This window comes from Cavia porcellus, unplaced genomic scaffold (assembly GCF_034190915.1).
Source record: "Cavia porcellus strain 051 isolate PalLab524CR breed Dunkin Hartley unplaced genomic scaffold, mCavPor4.1 scaffold_22, whole genome shotgun sequence".
In the NCBI taxonomy this organism is placed as follows: Eukaryota; Metazoa; Chordata; class Mammalia; order Rodentia; family Caviidae; genus Cavia; species Cavia porcellus.
Window position 1 is genome coordinate 36,132,816 of NW_026947505.1, and position 21,212 is coordinate 36,154,027.

Below are 21,212 nucleotides of genomic sequence, written 5' to 3' on the forward strand. Positions count from 1 at the left end.
CACGGAAGACAAAGAGTGACAAACACAAGCATCTGCAGACAGATCAAGTGGAGGCCTGCACAGCCTGTGCTGCTCAACTCCAGCACAAGACCCCAGGGAGGCAGTACAGAGTGAGCCAAAGTGAGGCAGGAACCCACGGCCACGCCGCTGCTGCTGTCATACACTGTAACACCTCAGGAGTATGGGAGAAAATAAGCAAAGAAAGGATATATGCTTTTTATTCAGGTGTAGTTCTCACCGATAAAATGAAAGGCTTAGCTTTTTAAACTCCAATATAAAATACAGACTACAAGTTACCATCATGCTTTTTTAACAAAAAGAAAAGTTATCATACACAAAATCTGTCACTGCATTTTAAGGTTTAAAAGTAAAGTTAGTATCTAAGTAAGGACTACACATGGAAACAAACTTTTTCATAGTTCAATTTTAAATTATTCTTATTCAGTAAGATATACGTAACGCTGAAGACAAAGTTGTAAATTCAGTATTTTTTCTCCCTACTGATTCAGAAAGATCAGTCTCTGGTTAATAGAAAATGACAAATTTCAGATGCAACTATTTCAAAATTTTCCACAAATTTAAAAGCCACATCCTGCAGTATTCAAACAACTTCACTGAAATTCAGCTTCTAGCAAATGCTGAAAACAACAACTGATCCAGACTCCAAAGGGACAGAATTAGAGGGCTGTAAAAAGCGGCAATGCAGTTTGGAGCAAGCACAGATCCCACTTCACACAGTGCTCTTTCCTGGGACCTGAAAAGCCAATGGCGATAGATCTGGGCCACAGAGTGAGGGCAGAAGTACTTGGGGGCTTCCACGCTGCTTGGCCCATTTTCTGTCCTACTTCCTCTTGAGGCTTATAGCTCAGTTTCACTAAGCCAGATTCTAATGTCAGATAGCCTTAATTCTTACTCAGTTTTCATTTCCTCTACATTTTAGGGCCCAAAAATATTTTTGTAATTCTTAGGTTATCTATGAAATGGAAAACTGGCATTTGGCAACCAAAGTCTGCTTGAGACTCAAGAATTATATCTAATTTGCTCTTTTATTAATAATGGTAACGTTACCAAAAAAAGTCATAATTGAAATTAAAAAGTACAAAACTTTAACATAAACATAATTTTACTTACATTTATAAGAATATACAGGTATCACTTTCAATTGTTTTTCCTAAACATTTTTAAATACTTAGCATTACAAATGTCAGTGACCTACATCACAGTAGCACAATGAATGAGACTGCTGAAAGTTCTAATATTGTCTTATTTTTAAAGGCTTACCACGAAGTTAAGTACAGTATATAAAGCTTGTTAGAATGAATTTGTATGGTCGTAGGCCATTACTATTTCATTCCAATTTGGATTTAAATATAATCATTTACAGATCTGAAATAAAAGCATTGCTTAATGGTTTCAGATGCATTTTGGTATTTAATATTTCAAGGCATCTTTACAAATAATAAATTATAAACATGAAGAGAACTATGACTAAAGCTGCTTACATGTACAACAGGAGAAATACAAGTGACCACAAACATTAAGTATTGACAATTCTATGAATTAAAAATCATAATTACTTCTGGATTTCTTTACATCAACCAAAACTAAGCACACACAGAGTACTTTAATATAACCTTAATGGTCTAACAAACCTCCCAAATGGAAGGAAATGCAAAATAAAATCGACAGCAAATTTAACTTATATCACAAACTTACAGGGTTATTTTGCTAACGACGCAGAACTTCCCTATATCAAAACATAGTAGGCAAGCCTCCGTATCCTGGACACCATGTTATGAGATGCTTTTCTCTACCAGTTCCTTCCACTATGCTGCTTCTGCCTGGAACCACTGAAACCATACAAGGACTCAGACTACTAAAAGTAATCAGAAGTGCTGCACAATCTGGGTGCCCCGTACATGAGCCTGTCACCTCAGGCCGCATGAGCCACACAGACCTGCCCTAAAGCTGAGAGGAAAGCTTCAGAGAAGAGAGTACCTGCTGCTTCATCAAGGCCAAATACTGGGCTTTCCAATCCTGTCAATGGAAAGTACACACCTCACATGAACTGGGCTGTTTTCTTATTTTTATAAGGAGTCACCTTTGAATTTGACTAGTGATTAATAGAAGAAAAACTACTATTTAACCTTTCTTGGATTTTATACAGAAATGCTATTCACTGAAGATATAGTTAGCACAGCTGCATTTTATTCATGGCTCATTATCAATGGACAGTAACCCACACACTGAAATCTGTGATCCTAACACGAGGTTAGATGACCATATGTCCATTCTGTGATTAAGTGTGTGATTACTGGAGACTAAATATTGTTTGGCTTCAAAACTGTCCTGTTTACCTGATAATGAGTCAACAGTATCCTTTCAAATATTCATGGGAATTTGGGAAATCAATCTAGATTCAAAAAAAGAACAAAGGATTATAAGAAATCTTTCTAACAATTGGTCAACAAACTGGTTGTTTTTGGAATTTTGGAAAAATTGACAAGCTAGACTGAGAGACAAGAATACAATCTGGCAGACTTTGAAAAGTTTCCATAGCACCAGCTGAGACTTGAGTTTGAAGCCATGTGTAAACACAGGAAAACAAATGCAGTGACCAAGGGGATGAAACCTTTACATGCTTCTATATAGCCATAGTCCATAGTATTTCTTAGAAGGATTCACAGCAACATTATGGATGGCTCATCACCAGTACAACAGCTATAATCATGCACCACCTGTCAGTCCTTGCTACATTTGCTACCTTTGTGGAAAATGAAGCACCTTTAAGGAGGTCAAAAGGATTTTTACTTCTGTTAGCCATATCATTCACAGGATCATGCTTGAATTTTACTGTCAGCTTGACCTTGAATTTCTTTTATGAAAAGATTGCTGCATGGATTACAAAAATGCAACTTTAACTTAATCAGAAATGAGAACAGTTTTACTTTGAAAATGTTCCTATTCCGCATTGTAAAATCTTACTTGTCCTGCTTCTATGTAGCTTTCTTTAAAGGGAAAGTTGTCGGCTATCCTGGAAAATATACACATTTGTTTAATGTATAAAGAACGTAATCCCAGAGGCTGTTTAACAGAACAATCCACCTGACCATCATGATTGGGAATGAGATTTTCACAAACACTTAGAAAGCCATTTATCTCTTGGTTTTTAATTGATGTAGACGTCAAAAGTCTCAGACCAATGTGCAGAAAGTATATAGTCACTGAGAGCAGAATCATCACCTTGAAAGTTTTGGACAACTTGGGTTCTTCTGTGAGTACTTAGAAACAGTTTGGATTTGTCATACTATTTGTGGCTCTTTTCCTTTGGTTCTTTTTACTATCTTAAATAGTAATTTGTAAAGATCCAAGTAGATGCCTGGAAACTTGCTACTCATTAAAGGAGACTTGTGGCTACTAAAGCTCATTGCATAGGTATTTAGCAAGACATTCTTTCTAGAATGGTTGCCCATTGTGTTGCAACTAATGCCTTTACTACTACATTTGTATCAGACATAATTCCCTGTTTATTCCTATGCCTACTCAACAAATATCACACCGCTTTTGAATGGACGCATCAATGACAACTTGTCAATATTCTTTATAGCTGATTTTCCAAACCATACTACACTTTTGGATAAATGAGACTTCACCACTTGCAGGTGTACAGATTATAGAAATCCTTTTGGAGATGAGAATAAATACATTTATAATACGCAATTCCAGCATGCTCCTGCTTCTAAAGTGGGATTCATCAAAATTATCGAACACACTGTGTTTCTGGTCATATTTTGGTAGGCCTAGATGATACGTGCAATGGATAGACTGGTATGAGAAAAGCAAATGACTATCAGGATTCTCTATCATTTTAAGCTCAACAAACTAAAACCGAACTTGGACTTAAATCTGAAAGATTTACTAAACATGTCCTGATTAAAGAAACTAAAATACAACTGGCTAAACAATTTAATCAGTGTAATGAACAAGCATTTGGTTGCTTTCTTTTTTCTTTAAATTGAGGGCCAGAGGCCAGAAATCATGTGTCACTTTTCCTTTATTTTAATGCAAATTTTTATATACTTTCAAGAAGCCAATTTTGTGGGGCTGAAAGAATACCACTTATCTGCACCATCCTCTGTGTCCTAGCCAAGTACTGTTTCCTGAAGTCTTATAATGATTGTTGAAAGCCATGCAGAATCAGAATATGGGAAGTCATGCCATGTTGCAGTTTAAAAGGAAACACTGGACTTGGACTCTCTCCTCATTTCCAGGGCATCTGCACATTTTTATGCTCTTTTACTGCATTACTTTTATCTTCTCATCAAGAAAAATGTTACAGAAAGGAAGTAAAGAGGCCTTCTGAGTCATAAAAATCCTGACATTCAAATGAAAAACAAAAATCATGTAACACAAAAAAATTCACATAGTAAAGTACATTGAATATTGAAAAAAAAAAAAAGCACTATGTAGGTAAGTTTTGCTATAAGATGGCTGAAACTATGGTTCTCACAGATCACTGTGTATCAGTAGCCACACACTTGCAGAGATGCGCAAACCTATAGCTTTGCAAACCTATAGCTTCACTTATACCTTTCATTCATAAAATTATTTGTGCTTAGGACCAAACCGAGGGCCTCTACTAGTGCTAAATTCCCAGCCAAACCTTTCATGATTTGTTTTTTTTGGTACCAGAGTTCAGACTCATGACCTTGTACTTGCCAGGTAGGCGCTTATGCCACTGAGCTAAATCCCAAGCCCCACCTTTCATGATCTTAAACACTGATGTTTTCAAGTTAGAAAATTAATATCCACAGAAATAGAGCCTAACCAAATTAAGAATATTAATTCTTCCACACATGGGCTCATACAGGACACATTTTGTTTAGTAAAATGGAAAGTTATTTAAAAAAAAAAAAATCTGCAGTCTTTTTGCAGTGCAAGGCACCAATAGGGCGCAAACTTTCCAGCAAAGATTGATTGTCCAAAACACCAAAATGGAATTGATGAGTCCTTTGTTAATTAGAATACTTCCTCTTCATGTCTATGCCACATCTTCCAAATAATCCGCAATGTCACTGAGCTGGGAAACAGTGAAGTCTTGCGTGAGGTCATCAAGCTTTTTTGTTCAAAAGAAAGAAAAAAATCAGTGTCAGAATGCAAGTGGAGTCCAAAGTGATTTTTAAAATATATTGCTACTTATATAATTTAAATATTTTATATTCTACAACTGATTCTTATTTAAAATTCATAAAATAGGTGGAAAAACTAAAGTGCTGAGAAGAGATTTGCTCAAAAGCCTATGTATGGCCAAAATAACAGTGCAGCCTTCTGAGTTCAATGCTTTATCCTGAATTTACTCTTCAATATTACAAGTGAAAATTGAAAATAAAGCAAACAACTTCCCATTTTGATTTAATCTAAGAAACTGAAATTCGTGGGAAACTTCATAAAAAGTTTATTTGAGCACAATTCCAACTTGTGATTGTGTTCATGGCAAATATGTTTGTATGGATCATCCCCAACTATCTAAAAACATATTTACTGACATTAAACTTTAGTAAAATTAATTAAAACATGCAATATTTCATTTGAAAGCTATTTCATATATTTTATATGATGCTATAAAATATTAGATTCATAATATCAAATTGAAAACATAGCAAGACATCCTTCCACACTGTCCACAACGCTGGCGTGGTCAGCCTCTTGGATGCTGATATGAAACAGATGGGCTGACAAGACAGCCCGTAAGAGTTGCAGACTTGGCCTTAGGCTCACCAGTGTTATAGACTTGAGTGATTTTTGTATCTGTTTACACTACATAAAACTAGGAAGTTAATTTATATTAGCCAAAATATTTCATATCTATATGCCTCTAAAACTGATGACAGAAAAAGCAACTAGACATATAAAGGTAATAGCATCAAAAAACAAAAACCAACACTGTTATTAAAGTAATTGAAAAGTAAGTGTCAAGACTTAGGCTTCCAAATACAGAAAATATACAGGACGGTGCCAGTGACATATGAAGAAAAACAAAGTCCAAACTTTTCAGCCTCTCCTAGATACATTTTTGAGTAAATTGGCTACCTCATCCTGACTGGACTACAAGACACAGGCACACCCACTTGCATTACGTATTACCTCTAGCCATTTTCTCAGTAAAATGGCAAAGTTGAGTTTGCCATAACAAAAAATTCAATAGAAAAAAAAAAGCCTACAAAAAATGAGCAACAAACCTTAATACCATCTCTCAAAAGAAAACATACAAATGACCAAAAGGATATAAAAAATGCTCACATTAATAATCAATGGAAATACAAATCAAAACCACAGTATCACCTCACTCCAGTAACATGGGCTATTATCCAAAAGACATAAGATAACAAGTACTGGCCAACGTGTCGGGGAAAAGGAGCCCATGTACACTGCTGATGGGAATATAAATTAGTACAGCTGCTACAGAAAGCATGGAGGCTCTCCCTCAAAATTAACAGAACAACCCTAAGATCCAGTAATCTCCCTCCTGGGTATATATCTAAAAGAAACAAAATCAATATGTCAAAGAGATAATCCGCACTCCCGCTTTTATTACAGCTAGTCAGAACAGCCAAGAAACATAAACCACGTAAGCACCCATGAGCTGATAAATGGATAAAGAAAATACGTAATACATGTAAATGCATACTATTCAGTCATTAAAAGAAAAAAGAACAAAATGCTGTCATTTGTAATACAGATAGAACTTGAGATCATTACATTAAGCAAAATGAACAAGGCACAGAAAGACAAGTACCTTATGACTTTACTCATATGTAGAAGCTAAAAAAGTTGCTCTTACACAAGCTGAGAGTAGAACAGTGGTTATGAGACTGAAAGAGCAGCGAGGAAGGGAGATTTGAAAAGAGGCTGATAAAAAGGTACTAAGTTACAGTTAGATGCCAGAAAAAAGTTCTGTTGGGCCACTACTGCACAGGAAGCAAATACAGCAAATGGTAAGGCTCTATGTATTTTAAAAGCTGCAAGAAAGGAATTTGAATGTGTCTACCATAAAGAAATGATAAATGGGAGGTAATCTTAACTGATAAATTACACCATGTCTACATGTACCAAAACATCACAGACTGAGGGTGTAGCTCAGGGGTCCAGTACTTGCTTAGCCTTGCAAGGCCATGGATTTGATCCCCAGCAACAAAGAAAAGATCACATGGCACCACATAATGTTTTATGTATTTAATTTTAAACTAAATTTAAATTAAAAAGAAAAAAAGACTACAGTTAACAACCAGAAACTTCCAGAGGAAAATAACCAAATTTAAAATAGTTATAAATAAAGGAAAATGCATAAACAAAGGCTAACTAAAAACAAATGGCGATTTAATAGAAAGGTTTTCAGATTTCATTAATTTTAGAATTAGAATTGAAAAGTCCTCATTTTAGTTCAAAACTATAAAAATAGATTTTTCATGTCACAAAATAAAAATATATAGATATGTTTTAAGCCCTAAAAAGGAAATAGTAGATCTCTGTGATAGAAGCTTAACACAAAAAAACAGCATAGGGCCCTTCACAAGTCTTTGAAAGGCTTCGAAAGTACCAACACCAATGTGCTTGCTGTGCATTCAACTGGAACCTGAGCACACATCCCTGCTGTCTCAGGACAGCAGGCCTGTTCCCTTAGCATCCATCTGTGCCCCTGGGCTTCCTCCTACTCCTGTGCACACTCGCCTCCCCAGGGCCTTTGCTCCTGTTCACTCTGTCACTCTGGACCCAATCCCAGCTTCCAAGAACCCCACTCTTTCTACCATGGTGCATCTCTTCACTCTCTGCCTCTAAGGGAGCCCTGGTATCAAATACATGTCCTCTGTCACCAGTCCTGTGGTATTCAGCATACTGTTCCCCCAACACACAACCAGCTCTAATGTTCCTGCTTCTGAATTCTCATGTTATAGTACTTGTCGCTTCCTAGGTTGAGTTTTGTTGTTGTTGTTTGTTTTTGAGACAGGTCTCACTATGTAGTTTAGGTTGGCCTCAAACTCACAGCGATCCTGCGTCAGCCTCTTCAGTGCTGGGATTACAGGTATGTGCCACTATACCCAGTCCTACCCTGGGTTTTTATACATTATGTATGTGACTTTTCTTCCTGATGCTATGTGAATTTAAGGAAAGCAGTCTATTTCTTGATTAAGGCTGTAAAGGAAGTTAAGACTTATAGCTACCATTTAGTGAATGACTATTCTGCTAAGTACTGAGCTACATGCAATACATGCTAATCTCTTAATGCTTACAATAACTTACTTGCAAAAGATATGAAAAAGATAACACCCAAAAAGTTAAATAACTTGCCCAAATTTGCAAGTCAAGTGGTAGCTCCAAGACGCAAATCCAGATCTGCTGCACTTGCAATCTTGGCTACTCCAGTCCTATCTCCTTTCTTCAAGCCCACATTCCTAGAATCATGCTTTCTAAATTGTGCCAGTATATGCGTAACAGATACTGGTTTGGATCACCTTGACTAATGGCTCTACTACAGCGAAACATGTATTTTTGGGGGACGGGGGATTTAGCTCAGCAGTATAGGCACCTGTCCGGCAGGCATGAGGTTGTGAGTTCGATCTCTGATACCAAAAAAAAAAAAAATTTTATCCTTCTGGTGCCCATAATTCTCTTCACAGAATCGTTTAAAAATATCATGTAATGAAGGATAACTATCAGTTATCTACTACATACAAAAAAGCTGCTAATAAATGGCACAATTATATGAAGTTATGCTTATAGGTGAGAATTCCTAGGGAATATGTATGTGGCAAACTCAGTGCTTACAATTTCCTCTTCTACCCACTCTGACTCACAAACTATGACAACAGTAATTTGAGTCCTTGCATTATTATCCCTATTTTGAAATATGTGAATATCAAAAAGTTGAGGTATAAGCTGACCTCTACATTAACTCCATCAAGAAAATGCCTGAATTCTCTATAGTTTCTTTGGTAGAATTACAGAGCAACATTTTTAGGTCTTTTATGGATGACATAGGGTAAAACGGTAAAGATTACTTAAGTCTGGGTTAGAAAAGATAACTTCACATAATACTAACACTTGGCCTTTAAAATAATACTATTAGATAGGTATGAATACTTCCACCTTATGAATAAAGAAGGTGGGATTAAAGGTTAAAACTTAGCTAAGAAACCATAATACCTAAAAGAATAAGAAAGTAAACTGTATTGTGCTGATTCCAATTGTGTTGCTTCACTGCAAACTGTGATCTCTCCAAAGGCCCTCTCCCAGTGTAACAATCCCAGCACCTGTGTAAGCCAAACTCATTCAGGAAAGCAGCAGGAGCCTCCTACATACAGCCCCTGACATGAAAGGCAGGTCACCTGAGCTGTGGACAGTTGGTTATGTGGACAGAGACATGATACTGAGATGTCACAGGTCATCATCAAAGTATGCTTTCTTCTCTGCAGCATGAAAAGATCCAAGTTGGACCTCCAACGTGGACTCCTAATTTTAGAACCTGAGCACTCCCAGTGTGCCTTTGCTGCTTGCCACTGCAGCTCTCATCTGGCCCTCCCCCACTGAAGTGTCACAATTGGCCCTGAGGTGACCACATGTTCTACACGACTTCTGGCTACAACTTTTGGACACACAAATTAAGACTCCAATCCAGATTGTGTTTTCCTAAGCCAGCAGCAAGACCAGTGTCCCTGTAACAATATGCCAGAAGCACTCAAGTACAACGTAAGTGACACTAAAATAATTTTACATATTCAGTAAAGACTTTCTTCACAGATTGGGACCAACCAGGTAACTCTGTAATGAATTTTCAACAGTTTTTCTACTAATTGGTATAAATTTCAAAAGCTTCACAGTAAATTAACAAACAAGCATTTTATGAGAAACGTGTAACACCATACTTTGTCACTGGTATTGATGTCATCTACTCCCACAGAAAGATCTTCTTCAATCTCTTCACCAATACTTAGCTCACTTTTTTCTGAGCGATGAGTGGCACTAATTACAAGGGGAAAAAAAGAAAGAAGATCTCTGAAAATAACTACTGTTCTTCGTATTTTCAGATCTTTTGAGTAAAATACATTAAATATTATCAATTTTATATCATCTCATTTGACCTTAAAATAACTTAGTAAGGGCAGCAGCAATAATCAAGTCAATCTAGCAGATCAAAAAACTGAGGTTCTATGGTAACACTAAATACACTAGCAAGAAAAAAAAACCCCAAAAGTTCTAAAATGTCCACTACATATTATGTTTCCAAACAACTATACAATAAATCACCCTCTAAAATACTAATTTCCAATTGGAAATAAAACTCAAAATTCTCAGACACCTAATTTAAAATTTCTAATCATCCTCACAACAAATATTACTACCACATTAGTAGGCAACTCACAGATTATCTTTAGATATACAAGAAGTTTATCTAACACAAAGAATGAAGAAATACCATCTGCATCAGAAAAATAATTGCAGGGGATAATTTTTTTAATGCAGGCAATCCTATGTAAAAAAAAGAAATAAAAAGAGCACTCATCATATGCCAACAGACTTGCTCCTAAATGACCTGAGTCAACTCCTCAATAATCATACAACAGAATATGTCTATATGTGAAGAACAGGCTCCAAAATATGTAATTTTCTTACCTATTAAAGTCATCAACATAGTCTTCTTCTCCAGTCCCTGGTAAATTTAAGAAAATACATTTTACATTTACATAAAATACTTCCTTAATATATCTATAATTATACATTTCCTGCCAAAACAATACATTATTACTGATTATTCTGCATCACTAAAAAAAAGTACCAAAGACCAAAAATACTTTTACTGGGCATATGAAGGTAAATGACCAAAGCTGTTACAAATGATTGTATCACATTCTAAAATGTGTTTAATGCCTTGTCTCTACTCTAGGTTCTCAGGAACATTTCCTCATGGGCACGCTCACCATTACTCTCCCTTTGCCTTAATGGAGTACAGCAGCAGCAATTCATTATCAACCCCTGGTTACCCTGTTCTGAGATAACGCAACACATTTCCACACCCAGTGACTCTGGCTCTTATTTGAAAAACAACAAGGACAGGTTTCTGTCAACATCTTTCTTCCCCATCAGAGTATGCACTCCCCAAGACAAGGCTATGCCGGTTGTTGCGACTAGCACCACCTTCACCACAACGACCCTAAACACATATAAACTGCCCGTTCACTTGCTGAATGAATAGCAGTGGTGAACAACAGTGTTCTGTGTAGGTTCATGAGTCATTTCACTAAAATGTGATCCTAAAAGATGATCACTTTAAAAACTAGAAATTTACCTAATCCAAGTGATCCAATTTTATCACTGACTAATTTCAGATCTTTCAAAACTGTGCTTCCTTTTTTACCTATAAACAGAAAGAAAATCAGCATTAAAGTCACTTTTAAACTACAACATTCTTTAAGCCACTTTATACAGTACAGTAATATGAACTAGAACTAAGAAAAACTTGCAAACTGTCATCATATAGTGCTTAAATTATGTACTTTATCCTCTTTTTTAACCAACATTACTACTCCTTACTGAAACACAACCATCAAAATAATTTTTGCCTAACTATAGAACCTTCCATAAGTAGTCTCAGAAGGCATGAATCACAGACTGTAATTACTTTTATTCTTCCTTCGAACTCCTATACTTTGCTTCCATTTAATTACTAATTTCATTTACCAAACTGATCTCTTCATTGGTTTTACTTCTTCAGTCCTCAGTTCTCGACGATTCTCTCTAAACCATCATTCTCTAAATCAGTAATATAGCCACAATATCCTGACCTCCTACCTGGAGAGTGGCATTCACCACAGAAGGGATGTGAGCCATCTAAAGGCACACACAGCTCGCCTACTAAATGTCTAAGATGCTAAATGTTTAAGATGGGAACATACCATCTGTTGTGTGTTCTAAAAACTCCCACAATTGTGTCATACAATAGAAAAATGCTAGGAAGTACCACAAAATTAAGACAAAACCCACACTGCAAATTCCTAGTGATCCTAACTGAGGAAATTTTTTCAAAAGAGGTACTCATACTCTAGACACTCTACCAATTACATGTTATGCTTACTATGATATGGAATATAGAGTTGATTATACATCTATGTGTTTAATTCTTGACATTGTCAACATCTGTGAGGTGAGGAACAAGAAAGCAAATGGTACCGCTGCTTGGCTACTGTGTCTTACTATCAATCTCTACTTTTGCTACATATAAAAAGATACATCAGATCCAAGTCCCTAAAAGTAAATATTTAACATCCCAGTAATAACTACTGTGGTGTTACAGAACAAACTTTAAAAAATCAATTGAATTTAATCCTGAATCAAGTCATTTTAAATGTTCAATAAAAGATGACTGAAAAATTATACATGTTCCTTGACCTACACTGAGTTTCATCCACCATACCAATCACAACTTGAAAGTATCGCATATCAACAATGGAATAATACCTCTTAAATACCTCTAACCTACCAAACATCACAGCTTAGCAACACAGCACCTTGCAGGGTCATCTGTTCCCTTCCTGACCCCAAGGCTGCAAGGAAGTTGTGCTGCTCTCTGCTACAGCACCACAAGAGAAGATCATGTGTACTGCTAGCCACAGAGAAAAAACAAAGCTCCAAGCTCAATGTCTATCAAATGCATACCAAAATACATACAGTTGAAAAATCTTAAGTCAAGTTGGGGATCACATGTATAATATATGTAAAGATAATAAAAATTAGCTAAAAGTCAATATCCTAAAAGTATTCTGATGGCACAGGAAAAGGCAAAACATAAAATGACACAGAATATAACATTGAAAAGAAATTTAAAATATAAAATATTAACAAGAAATGTCTGAACAATAAAAGTTTTATGATTTTCCTGAACAAAAAAAAAAACTCCAATAATAATCATATATTACTTAGAGAAAAATACCACAAATATTTAAGCTACCATCTTCAGGCACTCACTCTCAGGCTCTTTTAATGAGGGGGCTCCTGCCAGGGAGGTGAGTCCACTTCTTAAGGGGGGAGCATCCGAGATCGAGGTCAGACTTCCTGCTTGCTTCCTAGGTTCACTTCTCCTAACAGAAAGCAAGTGACAATTAAATGGTAATCTTAGATCCTGCCACTAAATATTTTATTCTTTCATTAGAACGAAAGCAATTTATATGATCAGTGGCCAGAAACAAAGAACATACATTTTATAGATTCAAAATAATACAGAAAGTATTAACTGTAATGCAATGTAGACAATTATCACAAATCTAAGCAGCAAAGTCTGTAAGTAAGAAATCAGCTCCCTCTTTTTACATTATTGCATAACTTACAAGTTAAGTTGACCTTAATATACTCCTTGTCTATGATTTCTTTGAGAAGACAGTATTCATTACCCCAAAACACAATCAAGGGACAATATGGGAGTCAACTAGCAAATAAGCACTACCTCTCAGATATACAAAGCCTCTTCAAGTCATAAGAACTAGCCTCAAGACGTTATCACTGCCCTACAATGGTACACATTGCATACGTCAGTCTCCCCTTACTTTCTTTTTTCAGTACTAGGGATTGAGCCTGATGCTTTCTCACTAAACTACATTCTTACCCCTTTTCTTTCTTTATTTTTTGAGACAGGGTCTCACCAAGTTGCTCAGGTTGGCTCAAACTTAGGATCATCCTACTTCAGCCTCCCAGCATGCTGGGATTACAAGACTGTGCCAACCATGCCTACCTTCTCTGTATTTCCTTCTACAATAATTTTACTTTCTCCGCCTCAAATCTCCATCACGCCCCCCCCCCACCATCCTCACTCACAGGAAATTCATACAATCATCTGGCCCACTTCTTGCCTATGAAGGGTCCAGCTCTCTATACTGCTGGCAAAGAAAATTCTACCAGTCTAGGAATTTCATCCTCGGCCCTTACATCTTTGAAACTAGATCCTTCTCATCAGCAACACATGTTATTTCTTTCACTTTCACACATTTCTGCACCCATAACCCATGCCTCCAACCACTACCACAATCCTCAATCCCTCTGTATCTCTGTAAAACTCATCAGAAAAATATTTATCATATACAATCCTGATCTCTCACATCTTCTTTAACCCACTCTAATCCTTTAACTGCTCCCACTTTATTCCAACAAAACTGTCAGAAGTCACTGGAGATCTCAATGCACCTAAATTCAGCAGCTAACTTTCAGAAGATGTTCCTTCCTGCTCATCTTGCTCAGCTCAAGGTGCTGGAAGGTCCATTTTCATGATGTCCTTGTCTCTCAACTATAATGTTGCTGATAACTGATGATTCCTTTATTCATTCCCCCAGCCCCAGACACTCTAATTCCTAGATCCAACAACCTAATACACATCCTCTACCAGGTCTTCTCACACATAACATGTCACAGTTCCAGATTTTCACACTACCCTGATCTTCCCAGTCTTCATCTTAACCTTCCAGTTATTTAGACTAAGAACCAAGAGCCACCTTGCATATTATGTTCTGTGGCACTGATCAGCAAATCCTTTCTGATTTAATCTCAAGTTATTTTCAAACACCATCTATTTCTCATCACTGTCACCATTATTTCTCTCTAAATAGGTTTTAAGAGTCTCCTACCTTGAAACTCTCCCATCTGCCTGGCTCAGCAGCCAGGGATCCTTCTATGCCATATGCTGGATACAGAAGACATCCAGGGCTCACAGTTTCACTCTGAGGAATCCTGTCGTCAGCTCTGGGTTCATCTTATATAAGCCTCCTCACAATTTATTGCTGTCCTCTGGCCCTTAAAATACCTTTGTATTTGTGGTCTCCTCTATACAGAGCCCTACAAATCCAGATGCTGTATGTCCTATTCTTGTCTCTGAGTTCTTAGCTCAGATAGCACCCTTACAATGAAGCACCCCAACTGAGGCTTTCCTGGACAGCCGCTGAAATATACATGCCGCCACAAGTGACAGCTCTGTGTTCTATTTTCCAACACACTATAGTGTCATTCTCATTAACTTTCTAACTTCATCCTGAGGTAAGCTTCCTGATGGTAGTTTTGCCTTTCTGCCATTATGGCATTTTGTCTCTGAAATAGTCTCTGGCTTATCTTGTGACATCAGCCACACCAGGCTTATTTAGAAACCTGGAATTGTTTTACAACCTAACAGCCTTAAATGACACAAAATCAAATTTATGGATTCAACAAGACAGAACCCTTAAGTCATTACTTTTTACATATAAAATGAAGAGAAGTTATATTTTTAAACCTCTAGTGTGACTGTTCAAGAACAGTTTACTCACCAACCATAGGTTTTTTCTGGTTTAGGAATGGGATCATCAAAGAAAGAATCTCCTTCCATATCATCATCTTCTGGACAAAGGCCAGCTTTGTCTTTGACATCTAAAGCAGTAGTGCTTAAAAAAGATCCAATTTTTGTTTCATGGGTCAGAGAGTGCAGACTGCTTTTGCTCTTTGGTTCTGATGAGGAGAGAGCTGTATCACTCTGACTGGTCTCCCTGTTGGCCTTCTAGGAAAAGAGAGAGAATAGTTCTTCATAAGAAAACTTTAAGATGTTTTAAATAACAAGTTGAGTAAACACAGGCAAATTTGTGTATGTGGTTGTACATTGCCTTGCAACAGTGCTAGCTGCAGTGTAACCTCCTGATTTACCACTTCAATCCCCAGGCTTTCTAGCACGACTAACCTGAGAAGGGAAAATTTGTTAAAGAAATATGCTTATGCCATTTCTTTTGTCCTTAAACAGAAATATCCTTAGTATGTTTAAACAACTTTCTTATTTATAAACAACTTTTCCATTTTTTTTCCATATGTATGTCATTGCTTCATATAATACCTTTTTTTGTACCAGGGATCGAACTCATGACCTCGCGCTCATCAGGCAAGCACTTGAACCGCTGACCTAAATGCTAGGTCCCATACAGTATCTTAAATAAAAGAGTTTTGAAGATCTAAATAAAATTAAAAGAGAAAAGGCAGACTATGTCATGTAAGTGTACCAAGCTTTATTTATCAGAAAAAATAGCAGTTTTCCATCCAGTGCCAAACACAACGGCCACTGAGGGGAAATACACTGCTGTCAAATGCTAGCCTTTCTAATGTAATCTAGTTATAATGGTCTTAATTCAGACTTCTTAAAGAACTCACCAACTCATACCTCACAGGTACTTACATCTATGCATCCCTTCAACCATGGTAAAGTTCTCAAGCATTCTTACCTATGCCTTATTGAAACATGGTAAAGTTTGCACAAAACAGCATATTGTATTTTTTTTGTTCTCAGTCATAAACATCAGAGCCTAATTTTATTTATTTTTTTGGTTAAATATCTGTTTTGCTCTTAGACATGTCTATATCAGTAACAACAACAAAAACTGCTAAAATCATAGCAGCAGCTAATATAATATTCATATATGATACCCTAATCTAAAAGTAAGTCTTCAGCATGGGTACTGGGTCTATTTTTTCTGCAGATATGAAAAAGAAAACACAGGGACGATTTATGTCATTTGTCAAAATCCCCTGGTAGTTAAATGGTAAAGTCAACAAAAAGTCAAAGCCTCATTCCAGAGTTTAGCCCCTAATAATTATATAGTTTTATAATTAGGTTGAACTATACAAAAAAGTGCTTTATGTAGGCTAAAAATCACAATTTCCAAAGATTCAGACTTTCATACCTAAAAGGGTACAGTTTTGTGGAAGACCCCTGTAAACATGCTAAACTGAAATAAAGAAATAGAATACGGTTTGCAATTGACTATTAACTGTATGATCTTCACTAATTTCCATAAGCATCATATTTCCTCAAAAATTAAAACTGGGTTAGTATTTTTTAAAAACAAATTCCAACTACAAATTGAGACAGAAGGGATAGGCAGCAAGGAAATAGTTAAATATAGTACCACTGAGGCAAGGTAGTAGAGTATGGGTCAGATATAATGCACGAGACAGTTGGGACTGTGATACTTTCCGTGTACAGACAGCATGCCCAGGGTCTGTACAAGATATGTACCTACTCAGAGGCCTGGACTAGGACAGAGTCAAGACATAAGTTATACAAATTTTAGAGCCTTACATGGAACTATCTGGTCCATGTTTATTTGTTTGTTTGTTTGTTTTTTGGTACCAGGGATCAAATTTCCAACTTTGCCCTTGCCAGGCAGGAGCTTATGCCACTGAGCTAAATCCCCAGCCCTATTCACATATTATTAATATGGATAAATTAGTGATCATAAAGAAATGTCTTGAAAAATATATTACCAAGTTACCCTTTTGGAACATACAAGATATTTTCAAAGAAGTAGAAAATTTTTTAAATAGGCTACCAACTTTCTTCAAGTTTTCCTGTATTATCAAGTATGGAAAAAGCATCATTAATTTATATGTTCTTAATCAGGTTTATTTCAGTTATAATTTCTGAATTATATAAACATTATAATAACCAATTTATACTTTTGCAAAGGCATCAAAGACAAATACCCTGAAGTCTTGTGGTACAACTACAGACCGTGACTCTCTCCTTCACAATACTCCTGAGAAAGTTCACAATAACTGGCATGAAGCATCTGAAGGGGGGCATAAAACAGCATCACAGGAACATTATAAATATTCCAGTATTCAGTCTTCCTCACAATTCACATTCTCAACATAACTTTAGTACGTATTATATACTAATGATTTTTTTTGACTGGTTTTAGCAATATCCCTGCTAAGAGTAAAAAGACAAATTTCATGAAGAAGGACATTATGTTCCAGCAATACATATTTTTAAAAATAATAAAATTATTTTATTCTCAACATAGTTCTTTTATCTGTGGAATAAAAACAAACCTTAAAAACAACGTGCTTTACAACTGGTCTCAAAATCAGTTTCTAAACCACTGGGACATGTGCTTTGTAACTACAGCTTATTTTTCACCAAAAATCCATTACCCAATTGTGTTAACAAAGAACCCACTAAGCTTTAATTATAAATAACTTCCACTATTAGAATAATCCAAATAAAAGCAGAAAGACATACCATCAAAACATCACAGAGATTAAACCAAAAGTACTATAAAATTTTTGGAGTAATTTCAATGAAGAAAATCTATACACAAATATGTATGTGCTAGAATCTGCTTGAAAACCTGTATCATGACTCAAGATAAGCCTTTATTTTATATACAAACCCCAATTATTTGGGTTTCCTATCACCTAAATTTGAGTAAACTAAAATTATAATTCAAGATGAAGTTAATGTTACACATACGGTTCAAAGCCAAGAAGTACAACTTGGTACCTTAGAATTTTACTCCTTGGACAGCCTCAGATTGCTATGGACTAAAATTTGATGAAAGAGAAATTCATTGAAGTCTTAACTCCTAGTATATCAAAATGTAACCTCACTTGGAAAAATGTCACTGCAGATGTATTAAAATGTGACCATACTGGAGTAGAGTAGGTCCTAAACCATGATGACCAGTATTCTCAGAAGAGAAAAAAAAGAGGATTAGGGTGCAGCTCATATGTGCTTAGCATGCCCAAAGCCCTCTGCCCTCAAAAACAAAAGAAACAGAACCACAGAGAACTACAATGTGAAGATGGAGGCAGAGCCTGGAGTTACCCATCTACAGTCAGAGAACACCAATGTCTGCAGGTTGCCCTAAAAGCAAGGACATAAAGCTCACACTCCAGTTCAAGTTCTTAGCTTCCAGCCTGTCAAACAATGGACTTCTGTTGTTTTAAGTCGCTCAATTTCTACTTTATTACAGCAGCCCTATGAAACTAATAGCTATTTCAAATAACTACTTAAGTTTTATCTTTTCATACAAGTGACAGATCTACTGCATAACACTACAACAGTCATTCAATTCCTTTGGATTGAGCTCAAGACTAGTAAGCTTTATGATAAATCAGTCATGTCTTAAAAGCTTTCTTCCTAAAGAACATTTATATAATTAAGAATTTAAGTATTTTAAAATTAATTATCAGCATGAGAGAGCAGCTTTTATAGTGAGAAACACTACTAATTCTGCAATATCCCAAAACTGTATTGTCACTAGTATGACTTAAAAGGACCCAGATTAAAGAATTTTGGTTTTCCAAAGTAAAAGCCAACCTGCCCTGTCCATAACAGGAAAAATAATCAGAGTCAAACACATTCTTCAGGTGTACAACAGTATTCAAAAGCTCTGTGCTAAGTGACTCTCTCCCCATTCACGCCTCAGCCTCCTTCCCCCACCCTGTCAAGATGGTTTTGATCCATGATTTACTATTGAAATATTAAGAGAAATAATTTTCTTACTGTTGTAACAGTTACATATATTTAAAAAGTTTAATTTGTACCTGATATGGTGGCATATCCCTAGACACAGTACTCTCGGAGGCTGAGACCAAAGAATCACAAGTTCAAACTCAGCATGAGTAACATAAGAAGCCTGTCTCAAAAAGGGTCAGAGATGCAGTTCAGCGCAAAGGGCCTACTTTCACACCTTGTACAAAAGCAAATACTACAGAATTCTATTACCTCAAAACAAACATTTAAATCTCTTCAAAAGCATAATGTTTATAGATATACCCTCTTCCTACAGTCTGTAAACAATCTAATTCCCACAGACATTCCAAAGCCCTGGCCTTCCGGCAACAAGCCCTGAGGAAAACCCATCCTCCCTTCTGCCCTCTTTCTTATCCATCACAGCTGAAAGGCTCAACAAGACAGCAGGCTAACAGGTCCACTTTCGGGCTCCTGAGGCAGGGTCTGAGTTGTGCAGGCTGAGCTGCCAGTTCCAGGAACACACACCCTCCCATCAGCCCACTTACCCAGGACAGTACGGGGTAGGGATGTAGGGCAGGGTAGGTGGTGATAATGGGAGTTAATGGGGACCCTGAAGTAGGCTAAAGACAAGCACATAAATAGTCTGAAAATGTATGCAAGACGCAATCACCATCACTATCAGGAATCAGCAGAAAATGGGCTTATTCTAGTCTTGAAAAGTACAAGCAATGAATTAAGAAATGTCACATTTTTAAGAATTTAAAGCAAAAAGTACCTTAATATACATTCATTTTAAACACCTGAAAATAAAAAAGCACACCATGATAAAAAGCACCCAATTTTAAGTATAAAAACAAAAATTAGTATCTTAGTTTTTCCAACTAAATGTTAGAGCATAACATGAATCTGTTGTTAACTTTTATATTTTTTTTTTCAGATAACTAGGAAAATGCTTGTAAAACAAAAGAAATACCACAGATGATACAGTACTTTGGAAATAAATTTTCATATGTATTTACAAATTTGTTTTTTGTTTTTTTTTTGAGGTCTAGGTCTGTAGTTTAGGGTAGACTTGAACTAGGTAGCTCCAGGGTGGTCTCAAACTTGTAGTTCCATGTAATATTTATTCTGCTTCTATTCCAAATCATCTATGTACTCTTTTGTCTCTGAACAATAAAAAAAGCAAGACCTTTTAATTTTACCCCAGTTAAATTAGTTCAAACCCCTTACAGATCAGTTTTGTAAGTTTTGTTTTATATGTGTATACATATATATAAACTCACATATCTACAAATGATTTTTAAAGTTTATCTCTAGTTTATCTAGTTTATCTCAACTACAGCTTTGCTGAAATTGCCAGCAGTCTCTGAGTAAGCCTTTAATATTTGTTGCTTTCTATATTTAAAAACAGGAAGACACATCCACATGCCTGGCTCAGGGCTTCAGAATTCCATGGTGAGTATCACCCTGGGCCCTGCTTCCATTTAAGCCCCCACACTATCCACTCCGATACAGCATACCCGTCTATGTGTACAGGGGAGAAAGGTGGGGCTCCTACATCTGCTCAAAAATTGTGAATGCCACTCCTCTACTACCCTGTGAATACCTCCCTCTAGAGTCTTGGTGGGTACAACTTCAACTGCCACACGCAACTTGCAATATTAGGGTGTTAAGAATGCTGGGAACCTGGAGCATGCAGAAGGCAAAGCAGAAAGGCAGAGGGATGAAGAGGTAAGGTAAGGTTGGACAGGTGATAATGGGTAGAAACAGATGTCTTATAAAAGCAATTTAGAAGTAAGATCAGGAAAGTAGAGGAAAAAATTTTGCAAAGTGACCGAGGAAGCATCCTGGACTTAGGAACACAACAGTGAAACACAAGGGCTCCCAACTTATAGACTAATCT

General features: G+C 36.4%; 1 protein-coding gene and 1 pseudogene across 5 annotated transcripts in view; one reads left to right on the forward strand and one right to left on the reverse strand.

Moving 5' to 3' along the window:
* Positions 1-202: 202 nt before the first annotated feature.
* Positions 203-21,212, reverse strand: part of Cep43 (centrosomal protein 43) — a 32,100-nt gene continuing 11,090 nt past the window's right edge. For 4 of the 5 annotated variants that reach the window (XM_003466370.5, XM_013148869.3, XM_023563598.2 and 1 more), the window contains 6 exons: positions 15,336-15,562; positions 13,018-13,130; positions 11,342-11,410; positions 10,669-10,705; positions 9,921-10,017; positions 203-5,116 (listed from right to left, as the gene is read on the reverse strand). In XM_003466370.5, coding sequence (XP_003466418.3) covers positions 5,042-5,116; positions 9,921-10,017; positions 10,669-10,705; positions 11,342-11,410; positions 13,018-13,130; positions 15,336-15,562 — 618 coding nt within the window. In that variant the 3' untranslated portion in view covers positions 203-5,041. The remainder of the gene's footprint in view (positions 5,117-9,920; positions 10,018-10,668; positions 10,706-11,341; positions 11,411-13,017; positions 13,131-15,335; positions 15,563-21,212) is intronic. The other variant, XM_013148870.3, reaches the window with a different exon arrangement.
* Positions 2,393-4,019, forward strand: LOC106026896 (anoctamin-5-like; annotated as a pseudogene).